The following is a 16,716-nucleotide window of genomic DNA, read 5'->3' as shown; positions in this document are numbered from 1 at the left end:
TTTTTTTGAAATGGTTTTATATGTAAGCAACTTTTCGACTTACACATGCACTGTTTCCAAACCCGATTAAAAATTTCAATCTCCCAGAGAAACCTTTTCGTCTTTTTTCCTTGTCAGAGCATTGTCAGAGTTTCTCATCGTCTTCCTCTCGTCTTCTTCGTCGTCTCTGAACTTAAACATCAATCATCTTCCTCTTGCTTTCATTGCACGCAAAAGGTAAGCTTTCATTTTCACTATTTTGGTTACTGTTTTGCATGCTCATACGTTTTTTGTTTGAAAAATCTTTTTACCTTTTTTCTGGCCAAAATCATTTTACTTCTTTCCAAGTTTGATAAAATATACAGACAAAGAGGGAAAGTTTCCAACTTTGAAGACAACTACCTCAACTAAATAAGACGACGGTAGACCACGACGGTTCGTCAGTTGTTCTAGCGTCGTCTGAAAATTGACAAAGTTGTTTTTAAAATAATAGTCTTTTTTTATATGCTTGTTTAATTGCAGGTTTGATTTCTCTGAACAATGGTTTTTGTTTTTCCCTTATTTGATAAAATATAAAGAAAAAGAAACTAGGGTTGGTATCTAATATAGACGACAAAATATCTTATTGTTTTACGTCGTGTGAATGTTAATACCACGACGGTGTATTACTATTGACGTCGTATGAACATAAATACCACGACGTTATATAAATAATAGTTTACCACGACGGTGTATTACTATTGACGTCGTGTGACCATATATACCACGACGTTATATAAATAATGGTTTTAAACATTTATTACGTCTGAGATTATTTCATTGCGTCGTCTAAAATCATATCATACGTCGTATTTTTTTAATACCGTCGTTTGTGTTCTTAATGTTTTCCTGAAATATTTTCACTTGCAGTTTTGTCTGTTAAAATGGTTTCTCAACAACAAACTAAGGATTCTGGCTCCAAGAAGCTTGGAATGGTAGCTCCTCAAGACAAGTCTTCGAAGGAGATGAAGTCTTCGAAGAAGATGAAGTTTGCTTCATCATCTGCTGAGACAGAACCAACCAGCCAGACAACAATCTCTGATGATTCAAAGACTGGTCGAGGTATGAGCACAATGCCTCGTGTTGTGAAGAGAAAGCTTCAGAAACTGAGGCCAATTGTTGAGTACAATAAAAGGGGGAAAGGTGTTGGCCAAGCACATATTGAGATGCAGTCGTATATTGGTGTGTTGGCACGCTCCAGGATCCCACTTGTGGACAAGAAATGGTCCCAAATCCCCAAGGATATAAAGGAGCAGATTTGGGAAGCAGTTGACATGGCTTTTGTCGTAGGCCAAGGGGGCAAGACCTCTGTTTTAGCTTCTGCTTCCAAGAAATTGAAGGATTTCAAGTCTACACTAACGAGGCATTATATCCTTCCATACACCAATGACAGGGAGAAATTAAGCCAACCCCCTGAAACATATAAATTCATAGAGAAAGCACAATGGGATGCCTTTGTAGCTTCAAGGCTATCCAAAGATTTTGAGTCTGTGCATTCTCAACATGCACAGATTAGGGAGAAACTCGAGTACAATCATCGATTGTCTCGAAAAGGATATGCTGGATTGGAGGATCAATTGGAGGAAACCATGCCTGGGGTAGAAATTGATCGATCTACCTTATGGAAGAGAGCTAGACAGGACAAACATGGTAACATCCCTGATCCAAAGGTGGCAGAGAAAGCAAAATTAATTGTAAGCCTACTATCACTCTGTTTTAAATTTTTATTAAACTGTGAATTATTCTTATTACGTCGTATGTTATATTTTCCGTCGTGTGAATGATATTACCACGTCGAGAAGTTTTTAAAAACGTCGTTAAAGGTCTAAATAGGAATCACTACTATGTTTTCTGTAATTATAGCATAAGACGTCGGTGGTTCATTTTGGCGCGTTTGAATGATATTACCACGTCGAAACTTTTTTAAAAATGTCGTTAACGGTCTAAATAGGAATCACTACTCTGTTTTCTTTAATTATAGCATAAGACGTCGGTTGTTTATTCATTTCGTCATTTTAAATAAATAACCACGTCGGTATAACTACCGTCGTGATAAGTTATAATAACGTCGGTTTATACGTTATTGCGTCGTGTGAAATTATATAATACGTCGTTTGTACATAAATAACCGTCGTGTGTTTTTTTGTTTATCTTTTTTTAGGATGAATTGCAGAAACAAGTCTCGGAAGGCAAAGTCAGAGTAGATGGCAACAATGATGTGCTGACCATGGCTTTGGGCCCCGAGCATCCAGGCAGAGTGAGGGGAGTTGGTGCTGGTGTTTCCCCAAGGCAATATTTCAATTTGCCCAAACCACAGAGGGTGAGCTTTGACGACCGTTTGAAGGACAGTTTAAGAGTTCTCCTTCAAGAAGAGACTAAAAAGATGGAGGCTAAGGCAAGGGAAGAGGCCTTAAGGATGGAGGCTAGGACAAAACAATCGGTAGAGGCTGAGAGGGAGCATTTCCTGAGTCAGCTTTCCCAATTAATTCCCAATTTTGATCCAAGCATGCTTAAACCAAGAATTAGCCAAAGCCCCAAAAATCCAATGTCTGACAAAGCTAGCTGCTCTGGAGGTGATGTGAGATCCCTACATTTGGAGGATGATACTGCCAAAATGGGGAAACATCAGCCAGATGAAGAGAAGGAAGAAGAAAAAAGAGATGAAGAGAAGGAAGAAGAAAAGGAGAAAGAAGATGAAGAAAAGCATGACGACAAGGTATGTTCACATAACTTTGCCTTTTTTATTTGTTTTTCAAAATTTCAGACGTCGATATTTTTATTTAATCCGTCGTTTGTTTAAAACTTAGACGGCGGACTTTTTTTAAGACGTAATAAAATATTTAAACGACGGTTTTTGCACCGTCGTTTAAATGGTTTCAGACGACGCTTTATTCATAAAACCGTCGTCTTTATTGAATTACCATGACAGTTTTTTTACCGTCGTTTAAATACTTTTAAGACGACGTTTTATTCCTTAAACCGTCGTCTTTATTGAATTACCACGTCATTTTTTATATTTCTTTAAACAGGTTATTGAAGTTGGTGCTTATTCAAATATGGAGGCGCCATCTTCTTTAAAAACCCTTTGTCGTTTTGTGGAAACGACACTCCTGCCTGAGGATAAGACACTCCAATTTACAATTGATAAGGAGGTGTTTGGTGGTGAGCGCGATACCTTCCTCCTGCCTGAAGATATTACACAATTTGCAGGCATGGAAGAAATTGGAGCTACTGTATTGGCTGTATATATGAGGTTTGTACTTCTAAAATAATACCTCGTTGGTTTATATATTGCGTCGTCTTAACTAACTAACCACGTCGTCTTAACTAACTACCGTCGTGATAAATATATTATAACGTCCTCATCTATTTCAGTACGTCGTGTGAAATATTATAATACGTCGTTTTTTTATACATAACCGTCGTGTTTGTTTGTGCTGACTTGTTTATATTATTTTATGTATTTAGGTACTTACACGATGTTTTGAAACAAGCCAATATGTGCAGCATGGTTGGCTTTATCGACCCTGCTACAGTTAGTGCCAACTCTAGCACAATAACTGAAAGATCACGACTGGTAGCAGCTCGACTTCAGAAGACAGACGGTGAACAGATTTTCATGATGCCTTACAATCCAGGGTTAGTCTCCTTAGGATTTTGTTTTTATGATTTTCAATAAATGACAGCTTATAAACTAACCACGTCGGTGTTTTATTTTATTTAGTCGTTTGAAACTACTAACCACGTCGGTATTTATTTATCGTCGTGATAAATATATAATGTCGTCGTTATCTACTTTATTTCGTCGTGTGAAATACTATAATACGTCGTTTTTGTAAATAACCGTCGTTTTTATATTAATTTTGTGCAGCCGTCATTGGATCTTGCTGATTGTAAGAGCAAAGAAGGAGACCGTCTATTTTCTGGATCCTCTGCCAGGTCATCGTGTGGTCGACGAAGAGGCGAAAAACATCGTGAACAGTACTTTAAAAATATATAATACCCACATAGCCCGAGCAGGACGTAAAAATGTAATTTGGAAAACTCTCTCAGGCACACCAAAGCAACCCAGCAATGTCGAATGCGGGTATTATGTGATGCGCTTCATGAGGGACATCATCATGGATCCTTCCTTGGGGTTTGAGAATAAGGTAAGAAGAAATTACCTTCATACATTTCACGTCGTTTTTTGTATTATCAACGACGGTCATGTAAAATTAACGTCGTTGAATGGATATACTACGTCGGTTATGAAAAATGTCGTCGTCTGTGATTGAATTTCTTTTTATTTATAAACCCTAATAGTCATTGTTTATGCAGTATGCCAAGGGAAACCAGGAAGCTTCATACCCCCAAGAAGCCATTGATGAAGTCCGGAATGAATGGGCAGAGTTTGTTTTCCAAATTATTAAACAGGGCAATTATTGAACACTTGATATTTATGTATAATGTACAAATTTTCTCTATAATATGTAATGTAAAAATTTGTTGAGGTTTTCTTAAATTAAAAAAAAAACAAACATACAAATTGCTTAACCGACGTGTAATACTTTTCCAACGACCTAATAAAGTCAAAAACCGTCGTATTTTGTTGTTTCGTGTTTTAAACAAATACGACGTAAAAATATAGTTAGACGACGTTCTTTGAACAATTGAGTCGTTTATGGTTTACAACATCTTCAATTTCTTAAGGGTTCAGGGTATCATCGACGACGTTTATGTAACGACAGCGGTTAAGTCGTGGAATATATATTTTACGTCGTATAGTTAAATAGCCGCCATGGTTTCTCATTTTAACGACGTCATTTTAACGACTTAGTAGTCTATTACAATTTACAACGTCTACAATTTATTAACACCGACGTGGTTTGTTGTTGTGGTAAGAATATTTTATTATTTTTATATCAAAATATTCAAAATAAATTTAAAATAAATCAGAAAATTGAAAAGTCATCTCCTATGAAGTCATTGATATATTTTCTTCCACATAAACCTTGAAAAAATTCATTTTGAATAACAAAAATTTAAAATGACCATCCAAAACAAAATTGTTTTGATGAGTCATAAAATCACTTCTAGTTTTATGGTTTAGGGTTTAGAGTCTAGGGTTTAGAGATTAGGGTTGTTATTTATTGGGGTTTATTTTTAAAGTATAATTTTTGGGTAGTCTAGGGTATATGTTAGGCTTTAAAACCATAAAACCTTTTATAAACTTAATTTTTTAAATTGTATAATTTAGTTTTATGGGTTTAGGGTATTAATTTTTAACGACGGTGGTTGCGTCGTGGAATACATATTTTACGTCGTACAGAAAAACATACGACATGGTTTACGCTTTAAACGACGTCATTTTAATATGTAAGTCGGTTTATATAATTTACAACGTCTTTAATTTCTTAACACCGACGTGGTTTTTCAGTCGTCGTTATATAAAAAATTCAAAATAAATTTAAAATTAATCCGAAAAATGAAGCTTCAAAATGAACGGCCTTACGTTCTTAATTCGAAAAATGAAGTTTCCGTCGTGGAATATTAAATTTACGTCGGTATTTGTAGAACTTTCGCCTTGGTTTTTCTTTCGACGTTTTAAAACGCGCGAGCTCTAAAAATTTTCGCGCTACCTAAATTTTTTTAGATTTGGCTCTTATTCTTATACTTCGAACCCTGAAACCTAAAATTTTCAGATTTCGCGCGACATAACATTTCGCTCTCTCACTTCTGCTGTGCACCAATGATGGGGAGCAAATAGTACCTACGAAGGAAGAAACTGATAATGAAGATGGAGATTCGAGTGATGATTCTAGTAACGATTCGAGTTATATTAGGTTGTTTTGTTAAAGGGTTTTATGTGTATGCTTTGCGATCTGTTAATAATGTGCTTATAGGTATGGGTTCATGGATTTTCTGTTTAATAGGTTCATGGATTACATTATCTGTTATGTTGAATTGGGAATGGATTTAATTTTGTCGTATCTTTTAATCACCCTATGTTATGTTGAATTGGGAATGGATTTATTGTTTTCATGCTTGGTTTCATGTATATGTTGGTTTCTTGCTTGGTTTCATATATATGTTGTGTTCTTAATGGGTTTTGTGTTCTTGAAAATAAACTGAGGCACGACGAATTTTAAGGCTTACGACGACGATTACACGACGGTTTTTTTAAACTACCGTCGTTGTATTACTTATACACGACGGTTTTTTCATAAACCGTCGTTTGTATTACTTATAATAGACGACGTCTGTTGAAAATCCGTCGTCTATATATGCCAAATACGTCTGTTTTTGTTTAAAACCCATCGTCTCTGTTGTGTATTACTTGCGATTAGATCATTGTATAATCTGCTATAGTGATGGTCATTGCCTGTATTTTCACTTTATTATAGATAATAGGTTATAGTGTCGGAGATGGATAAGTCATGGATGCACTCGGATAGAAGATCGAAGGCATATGAATTTGGGGTGGAAGCATTTTTGAACTTTGCTGTAGAAAATCTTCTAACTACAACACATATCCGTTGTCCATGTGTTAAATGTGTTAATTTGAAGTTGTTTGGGGTTGGAATTATAAGGGATCACTTATACTTTAATGGAATTGACCAAAGCTATAAGAATTGGACATTTCACGGAGAACCTTGGGAAGCAACTACTAATGCTAGTAGAAATGTTGAAGAAGATGATGGCCATAGTAGGTACAGTTTTGTGTCCGAAGAAATTGATATGGATGATAATGATTTTGGTGATTTTGGTTCGGATCCGTATGAGTTTGCCAATGTGATTGGGGATGGAGATCAACCAGTGTACCCTGGTTGTAGAAAGTACACGAAGTTATCGGCATTAGTGAAGTTGTATAATTTGAAGGCAAAACATGGGATGAGTGATGTCTGTTTTACAGAATTATTGATACTTCAAGGCGATTTGCTTCCAGAAGGAAATACAATACCAACCTCCATGTATGAGGCTAAAAAGACTTTGTGTGCATTGGGGCTGGGTTATGAGAAAATGCACGCATGCCCCAATGATTGCATCTTGTATAGGAAGGAGTATGAGGATTCAACTAATTGTCCTACTTGTGGTATCTCAAGGTGGAAGGAAGGCAAAGATTCAATCTTGAAAGAGGGTGTGCCAGCGAAGGTGGTGTGGTATTTTCCCCCAATTCCAAGGTTTAAAAGGATGTTTCAATCACATGAGACAGCTAAGAGTTTGACTTGGTGGCATGCTGCTAGAAAATCAATTGACGGTCAGATGTCTCATCCGGCGGATTCCCCGTCTTGGAAACTTCTTGATGATAAATGGCCTGAGTTTGGTAATGAGCCGAGAAACTTGAGATTGGCTCTTTCATCTGATGAATTCAATCCCCACAGTTCTCTAAGTAGCAGATATAGTTGTTGGCCGGTTATCTTAGTTACATATAATCTCCCTCCATGGCTGTGCATGAAACGAAAGTTCATGATGTTAACCTTATTGATTTCCGGTCCTAAACAACCCGGAAATGATATAGACGTCTACTTGGAGCCTTTGATTCATGATTTAAAATCCTTGTGGGTTGGGATTAGAGGAGTGTATGATGCACATAATGGAGAATACTTTACACTCAGAGCTGCATTAATGTGGACAATTAATGATTTCCCCGCCTATGGAAACTTATCTGGTTGTGTTGTTAAAGGATATAAAGCTTGTCCAATATGCGGCGATGATACACCTAGTCACAGGTTGAAAAATGGCCACAAAATTTGTTACATTGGGCATAGAAAATGGTTACCAATCAATCATCCATATAGGAGGCAACGTGCAGCTTTTAATGGGAAACCTGAATATGGCATACCTCCCGAGCCATTAACCGGAGAAGAAGTGCTGCATATGGTTGAAAATGGTGACAGAGTTTGTTGGAAGAAGAAATCAATATTCTTTGATCTCGAGTATTGGAAATACCTTCCTGTGAGGCATGCCCTAGATGTTATGCACATTGAGAAGAATGTTTGCGATAGTATCATTGGTACATTGCTGGAGATCCCTGGAAAAAATAAAGATGGGATTGCTGCTCGATTAGATTTATTGAACATGGGGGTCAAAACTGATTTGCAACCCGAGTATGGAGAAAGACGTACTCGTTTGCCTCCTGGGCCTTGGAATTTGTCAAGAGCAGAGAAGAGAGAGGTTTGCAATTCTTTCTATGGTATGAAGGTCCCTGAAGGTTATTCTTCAAATATTAAAAATCTTGTATCTTTACAAGATTCAAGACTTCTTGGCCTTAAATCACATGATTGTCATACCTTAATGCAACAATTGCTCCCTGTGGCAATTCGTTCTGTTTTGGAGAAGCCTGCAAGGTATGCAATAACTCGTTTGTGCTTCTTCTTCAATGCTATATGTGCAAAGACTGTTGATGTTTCCAAGCTAGATAAGTTGGAAGAAGATGTAGTAGTTACTCTGTGTTTGCTTGAGAAGTACTTTCCCCCTTCATTCTTTGATATCATGGTTCATCTAGTAGTACATCTTGTTAGAGAAGTTCGTCTATGTGGGCCAGTATATTTTAAGTGGATGTATCCGTTTGAAAGATATATGAAAGTGCTGAAGGGGTATGTTCAGAATCGTACTCGTCCCGAAGGTTGCATTGCTGAGCGGTATATAGCTGAAGAAGCGGTAGAGTTTTGTACTCAGCATTTATCTGATGTTAGTACAGTTGGAGTGCCTTCAAGCCAAAAGATGGGACTTTCAAAGCCATTATCAGGTTGCACAGTGAGCGTAGTTGATCAGGACCTGTTGAATCAAGCACATCTATATGTCTTGGAGAATACGGAGGAAGTCCTACCTTATATCGAGTACGTATGAGCTTTATTCTTTAAGTTTCCATTTTAAATTATTTCTTATGTTTATCTTCTATATTTGGGACCGTAATGCTTGAATTTTTCGTGTCATGTAGGCAACATATGATCCACATCAAGATTGCTTATCCAAAATTTAGAAAGAGAACAAAGTGGCTGCAGGATAAGCACAATAGCACTTTCATTCAATGGCTACGCTTCAAGGTATATGTTGTTGAATAACATATTTCTCTTTTAATTTTCTTCTTATTTATATGTTAGATTGAATTGAGATATGATTAATTTGCAGGTTCAAAGTGAACTTGAGGAAGACAATCATGGCGTATCAGAAAATTTAAGGTGGCTAGCAGCTGGTCCAAACATGTCAGTGCCATTATATAGGAGCTATCTTATTAAAGGTATTAAATTCAATATCAAGGCACACATCATGTGCGGACAACTCAAAATAGTGGAGTTTATTTACTTGCACATACCATGCAAGTTGCTAGTGCCAAGGATAAAAACCCAATTCTCTCAAATATGGGTTTCTATGGTGTCATTCAAGAAATTTGGGACCTTGACTACCAAAAGTTTACAATCCCAGTCTTTAGGTGTGATTGGATAGATAGTTCTGGTCTTGTAGTCGACGAACTTGGATTTACCCTTGTAGATTTGAGTAAAATTGGACATAGGAATGACCAATTTGTTTTGGCTTCTCAAGTCAAACAAATATTTTTTGTTGACGACCCGATGCATCGTGGTTGGTCGGTAGTGTTATCAATGCCTAATAGAGAATATAATGATGTTATTGGTGATGAAGTCTTAGGTGATGTGATAATTGAGTGTGAGCCATTTACTAGAGGGATGCCAAATGTTGACACATTTGATGAACTGGTGGGTGAGTTAGGCGGTCAAAATATTCGAGATGGGTGTGAAGATATATGGATTGAATGATGCTTATGTAATTGGCAGTGTATGACATTAATTTTGTAATATATTGTAATGTGATTTCTTCACTTTCTACGTTCAAATAAAACACGACGTTATTGTGAACCAGTTATTCAGCATATTTACCGACGTCTTAAAGCAACGTAACAATGAAGAACCACGACGCTATTGTGAAGCAATTATTCAGGATATCACGTCGGGGAAGGATTAAGAACCGCCATGTAATTCAAAATAACACGACTCCAATCCCATAATACCGACGTCTAAAAAACGAGATATATAATCTGAACGTTAAAAAATACGACGTCATCATACATTTTCTACGTCGCAAGTTCTTTTATAAACGAAGAGGAACGAAATGAATTCCGACGGAAATTCATTATAACCGCCGTCTAATAACAATTAAACGACGTTATTTGTAATACGGCTATCATCATAATCAACGCCGTCTATATGTTTTGTAATACGGCTCTCATTTATTTGGAACCGACGTTGTTTAGAAGTTCAACGTCGTCTATATTATTAAGTGCGTCGTGAGTAATGATGATAGATATAAATACAACGTCGACTATATAAATGCCACCGACGTTGTTTCGCATTTCAACGTCAACTGTATAAATACATACGTCGTAAATAATGACACTGACAACTATTTCCACGTCATCTTTTTTAGAAAAATCGAAGTGGAAAATTTATTTCACGACGGTTGTTTGTAAATAAGAGACGTAGTATATTTCAATAACGTCGTCTTCTCATGTATTTAAAGACGTCATATTTTTTCTTGTCGTGTAAATTATATTTAACGGCGTAGTATTTTAGTTGTCGTCGTTGTATGTATATCTTGCGGCCTTGTTCTTTTAACATGTGTCATATTTTTCCTTTTTAACGACGGTGATTTGTTTGAGTTGGTCGTCTATTCTCATCCTCGACTATTTTCTAGAACTTTAGCAGACTAAACACGTCTGTTTTTATTGTTTTCCGACGTTGTTTTATTTAACAACGTCTAATATTTATCGTCGTTGTTTGTTTCTGAAAATATGACGTATAAATTTTGTAATACGACTCTCATATATTTGTAACCGACGTTGTTTCGTTTTTCAACGTCTACTCAATAAATACATACGTCGTAAATAATGACACTGACAACTATTTCCACGTCATCTTTTATCGAAAAATCGAAGTGGAAAATTAATTTTACGACGGCTGTTTTTATATATGCGACGTAGTAGGTATCAATAACGTCGTCTTCTAATGTATTTAAAGACGTCAAATTTTTTATTGTCGTGAAAATGATATTTAACGGCGTCGTATTTTTATTTTCGTCGTTGTATGTCTATCTTGCGGCCTTGTTCTCTTAATATGTGTCATATTTTTCCTTTTTAACGACGGTTTTTTTAGAGAGTTGGTCGTCTATTCTCATCCTCGACTGCTTTTTTAGATCTTTTTGCAGTACAAAGACATCGTTTTGTATTTGTTGATGACGTTGTATATTTTAACAACGACGGTGATTTAGCGTCGTGGTTTATGAGGGAAAAGATGACGGTGGATTCCACGACCATTGAAAAACCGAATACACGACGGTGATTTACCGTCGTCTTTTTGCTTTTTTGTAGTAGTGGGCCTTCATGCCAAGCAAAATTTTTCCACAAAATCAAGAGCCAAACACAGGCCAAGCAAAAGAAGCCATCTTCTTTGGCCAACAGAGGAGACTTGGCTTACTCTAGAACAATCTAGCCATATCTTGCACAAAATTACGCAAGCTCTTCAACTCAAAATTGAACAAGTCCTCTCCGGAACACTGCTTGCATCGCCTCCATCTTTGGCATTGCCCACAAGATGCCCTGACTTTGTATCCCAATGTTGGTTCCACAACCCACATGCTCTCTATTGGAGGCCAACAAAAAAGATAAAAAATGCTATTTTTTATTTTCCTTCTTTCCTACCTTTTTAGATTTCACAATAAAATATATATTATCATGCCATATGTCATACCTGTAAAAGCAACACGAGCATGTCATCTATTCAAATATAAACATGTATTGATAAATTTCCTTTCTTTTATATATATATATATATATATATATCTTTCACTTTGATAGAAAGACAAATGCTAGGCCAAAAGCACGAGCATCATCACATGTTTTAATTATGTCCAAAGCATCACATGCTTGCATATTACTGAAAGCTACCTATATTGGTTTTAATATTGATGTGGGATTCATTCGTTATTTAATGATGTTGGATGACAACCATTTAAAATCAACAAATATTAATTATATTCATTTGTAAGCTGTGACATATCTATTATTTTAACCACCATCTGCTTTGGTCATGTAGAAATTATATATCTATCAAGCACTGTATTCTTCCCAAGACGATGAGTACACTCCTCTACACCTCAAGCCTTAAGGAGCATGGGACCCTATATTCCTGTACCCATCAGCATCTCAACATGCTCAGTGACGCCAAGCCAGGCCAACGATAAAATTGTGCTGTAGGAGGTGGTCTCAAGAGAAATCATGCCAAGAAGAAACAATCCATCTCCAAAACCATGTAACTCAAGCAATTCACTTGATGCAATCATTTCAAGAAAACCAATCCGGATATCACAAGATCAAACTTTTCAAGCAACACAGAGAGAATTTGGCATTTCTAGCTGCCGGAAGTATAGAGAAGAAGTCATGCTATCATGCCAAATTGTCTCCGTGGCAACAAAGGGATAACCTAAGTTCATCATGCCATGCAATGACCAAAACAAATACTCAGAAGGCCACGCTGCAAGAGTTTTTGCAACTCATGCCAATCAAATCTTGTTATAATGATTATGGTACACTTGGGGGGCTGAGAAGGAATTCATTGCACTCACCACCAGCAACAATTCCAAAACCCTGAATGAGCTTAAAAATTCATTATTACCAAAGCCACTATTCCAAGACCAAAATCTCCTTGAAATTCCAATTATGTCACTATGACCTCCAAGTTTGCTACCACTCGCAAGAACTCAAGCTGTTGTAACCCGACACATTTGCTGCAGTGACCACATGCAAAGCTCAAACTTCAATAGCCAAGTCTAAGATTTTGGTTCCTAAAACATGCTTACAATAGCTGTAACAAACAATACCTAAGTCACCATAAGTGATATGCTCCAGCGCCTCAAGCACTTTCTAAGCCCTGACAATTCTAATGACATAGTTTAAGAGTCAAACCAAAAGGCCATTGGGATGTCTAAATTGCCACAATTCCATAATCAAAGCATCATCAAGCCTTAAGCATTGTTCAAGAAATCCAAGTACTATGCTTTACTTAAGAAGGAAAACATCTCAGTTCATGGAAAATAGAAGGAAAATACTACGAAGGTAGTGCTATGTTACTACTGGAAGAACCTAAACGTTGTCAAGATGAAGTTTCTTTTACCAAGCAATCAAACATTTTGAAGTGATGTCAAGCTATCAAGAAAAAAGTAAAGTTACCATGCAACACAACAACCAAAATATGCTTGCAGTAACCAAGATTCAAGCCAAGCAAAACATGAAAGATAATGATGTGCTGTATGAAATGCTCCTGGAAGATAATACAAGCCCTATAGTCATGTTGCCGAAAGAGGGAACCATCATGCCACCGAATTTGAAATAGGAGCCCTGGATCTGAGTATTAGAAGGTAGCGCAGTGGACTCCAAAACTAAGATCTAGTCCAAGTGACTTAAGGCCTCAATATTGCAATACTTATTTGCCAACAGCTATACCGCTTTCAAGATATCACAGACACTATCATGCTCAAAGCCTTAAGCATCTTCCTCTATATTTTTCATCTTCTAATCTACCAAAGCCCTCATGCCAGACCAAGCTATATCTTGATTCAATTCAACCATTAGATTACCCACATACTAAAGTCCGAGCTAATCATGCCAAGCCAAGTCACGTTCTTCCAGCACCTATTCCACATTAAGTAAAGCATTGCCTACTCCACAAGCAAAGAATTTCCAGCACCTGCCCTATTTCAAACATCCTTCTAGCACATGCTCGATTTCAAAGATGCTACCAGTATATGTGCTTCATAACCTCCAGAACTAAATCCATCCTTACAATAATTAAACAAACTCATTGCATCGCTAAAAGAACACTCGAAGTGACTTCAACGACTAGCTTGTTCTTCTCATGTTTTGGAGCCTTTCAATCAAGTTTTTTTTAAAAAAAAAAAAAAAAAAAGGATACAGACTTTGGAGAGGTACTTGTTGGTAAATTTTAACAACAATATTAAAACCTTGCAAGTGCACAAATCAAATGATAGTATAGTAAGCAAGCAAGGGTCGATCCCACGAAGAATGAGATCTAAAGAGATGTTTATCAATGTCATGCAATGAAAATCAAAACAAAGGACTTCCAAATGAAAGCTTTCTTCATGGGAGCCATGGATGAACCAGATCAAGCTTCTTAAGACTAGAAGTATTGAGAGAGAGAGAGAGAGAGAGAAAGCAAAACCGAATAGAGTTCTCAAACAGATTTTCTCTTCTTAAATTGAATACAGAGTTTTACAATCGACTTATATATATCTATTAGCTAACTAACTAGGGAATTAAGTTAAGAACAGATTAACAACAATAACAACCAGCCAGCTCATTAGCCAACTCATCCTAACTAACAGACACGTGACCATCCTATCAGACACGTGCAGCATGAGTTATATTCATTCTGGCAATTTGGGTTGTAGACTAACATCCCCCCTCAAGCTAATGCTTGGGGGACTAAGCATTAGGTTGTCTCGAAGATACGAAAACTGAGAAGTATGCAGCCCTTTAGTGAATATATCGGCCAGTTGATTACTACTAGGAATATGAGAAACCAGCATATCGCCCCTAGTAACACGCTCACGGATAAAGTGGAAGTCGATCTCAATGTGCTTAGTGCGCGCATGAAACACAGGATTGCTAGCAAGGGCTAAAGCCGAAATATTGTCACACCAAAGAACAGGGGGACGATCAAGAAAGACATGAAGATCACGTAGAAGTTGGTGAAGCCAGGATAACTCAGCGGAAGTGATAGCAAGAGCCCTGTATTCTGCCTCAGTCGAGGAACGAGAGACAGTGTTCTGCTTCTTAGCACACCAAGAGATAGGATTATTGCCGAGAAAGACAACAGACCCTGTCGTGGACCGACGATCATTGACATCACCTGCCCAGTCTGCATCAGAATATGCTTGCAAATGCACATCACCAGAGGTGAAATGAATGCCATGAGTCAGAGTACCAGCCAAATAGCGCAGCACACGTTTGACAGCAGCAAAATGTGAATCTGTAGGAGTATGCATAAACTGGCAAAGAGTGTTCACGGCAAAAGCAATATCAGGTCTGCTGAAGGTAAGATATTGAAGCCCTCCCACTAGACTTCTATAGACAGTAGGATCCGAAAGAGGGGTGCCATCAAACTTGAGTAACTTTGCTGTAGGTAAACAGGGTGTAGAACAAGGCTTGCATTGAGTCATACCAGCTTTAAGAAGAAGATCAGCCGCATATTTGGATTGATTAACATGAATGCCGGTGGAAGTATACTGAACTTGGAGTCCCAGAAAATAAGTTAATTGGCCGAGATCCTTCATATCAAATTCACGACTGAGAGCTGTAATGGTCTGCTGAATCAAGACACTATTATTCCCAGTCAAGATGATATCATCGACATATAAGAGGAGAACAAGAAGATCACTCCCAGATACGCGAATAAACAGAGATGTATCAGCCAAGGATTGAACAAAACCAAGGGTGAGCAAGTGAGTAGTGAAACGCTCATTCCAAGCCCGAGGAGCTTGTTTCAACCCATAAAGGGACTTCAATAAGCGGCACACATGATGAGGATGAGCAGAATCTTCAAAACCAGGGGGCTGTTGCATATAAACTTCTTCATGAAGTACACCATGAAGAAAAGCATTCTTCACGTCAAGTTGTTTAATGGACCAATGATATTAAGCAGCTAAAGCAAGGATCAATCGAACTGTAGAGTGCTTGACAACAGGACTGAATGTTTCATCATAATCAAGACCAGCCTCTTGATGAAACCCTTTGGCAACCAATCGAGCCTTGTGCCGAGAAATAGAACCATCAGCATTTTTCTTAAGTTTGAACACCCATTTACAACCAACAATGTTCATGAAGGGTTGATAAGGAACAAGAGTCCAAGTATGCTGCTTTTCAAGAGCCTGAAACTCATCAACCATAGCATGATTCCATTCCGAAACCTTGGCAGCCTGAGAATAAGTCTGTGGTTCATGGAAAGGAGAAGGGCCATTTGTGGACTTGGCAGCCAAGAAACCATGGCGAGACTTAATAATTCCAGACTTGGAGCGAGTTTGCATAGGATGTGAGTTAACAGGTGGAGCAGGAAGGTCCACAATCAGATCTAGGGAAGGGGACTGATCCAAGGCATGTGCAGGAGAAGAAGATAACGGGACTGACAGAGTGGAAGACTCTGTTGGTACCTGATCCTGTAGTGGCAGTAGCTGATCCTGTATAAACTCAGTAGAAGAATCAATAACATCAACAGAAGAGACAACTTCCCTTGGATAAGATACTGGACTTGCTAATTGTGTAGTAGAAGAAGGAGCCTCTGGTAAACTATCAAGTCTAAGAGTGCATGCAGAATGTAGAGAAGATCTAGGAGAAAGGGAAGGACGGAGTGTTTTGAAATCTGGTGGTTTGGGACTGTCTGGGGAAAATGAAGAACTCTTAAAAGGAAAACAAGTCTCATCAAAGACAACATGGCGAGAGATGTAAATGCGATCAGTTTTGGGTACTAGACAAAGATAACCTTTATATTCCAAAGAATACCCCAAAAAGACACATTGTTCAGACCTAGGTTGCACTTTAGATTGAGTATAGGGTCGTAATAAAGGATAGCAAGCACAACCAAACACTTTCAAAAGAGTAATATTGGGTTCTTTGTGGAACAGCTTAGAAAA

At 37.6% G+C, this 16,716-nt stretch overlaps 1 protein-coding gene across 1 annotated transcript; it reads right to left on the bottom strand.

The window, feature by feature from the left end:
- LOC109948051 (uncharacterized mitochondrial protein AtMg00810-like) lies at positions 14,455–15,651 on the bottom strand. The gene has a single exon (XM_020559953.1). The coding sequence runs from the start codon at positions 15,649–15,651 to the stop codon at positions 14,455–14,457; it is 1,197 nt and encodes a 398-aa protein (XP_020415542.1).

Source organism: Prunus persica, chromosome G3 (assembly GCF_000346465.2).
Source record: "Prunus persica cultivar Lovell chromosome G3, Prunus_persica_NCBIv2, whole genome shotgun sequence".
Classification (NCBI taxonomy): Eukaryota; Viridiplantae; Streptophyta; class Magnoliopsida; order Rosales; family Rosaceae; genus Prunus; species Prunus persica.
The sequence above is the reverse complement of the archived record's forward strand: the minus strand, read 5'-3'. Positions and strand labels throughout refer to the sequence as shown.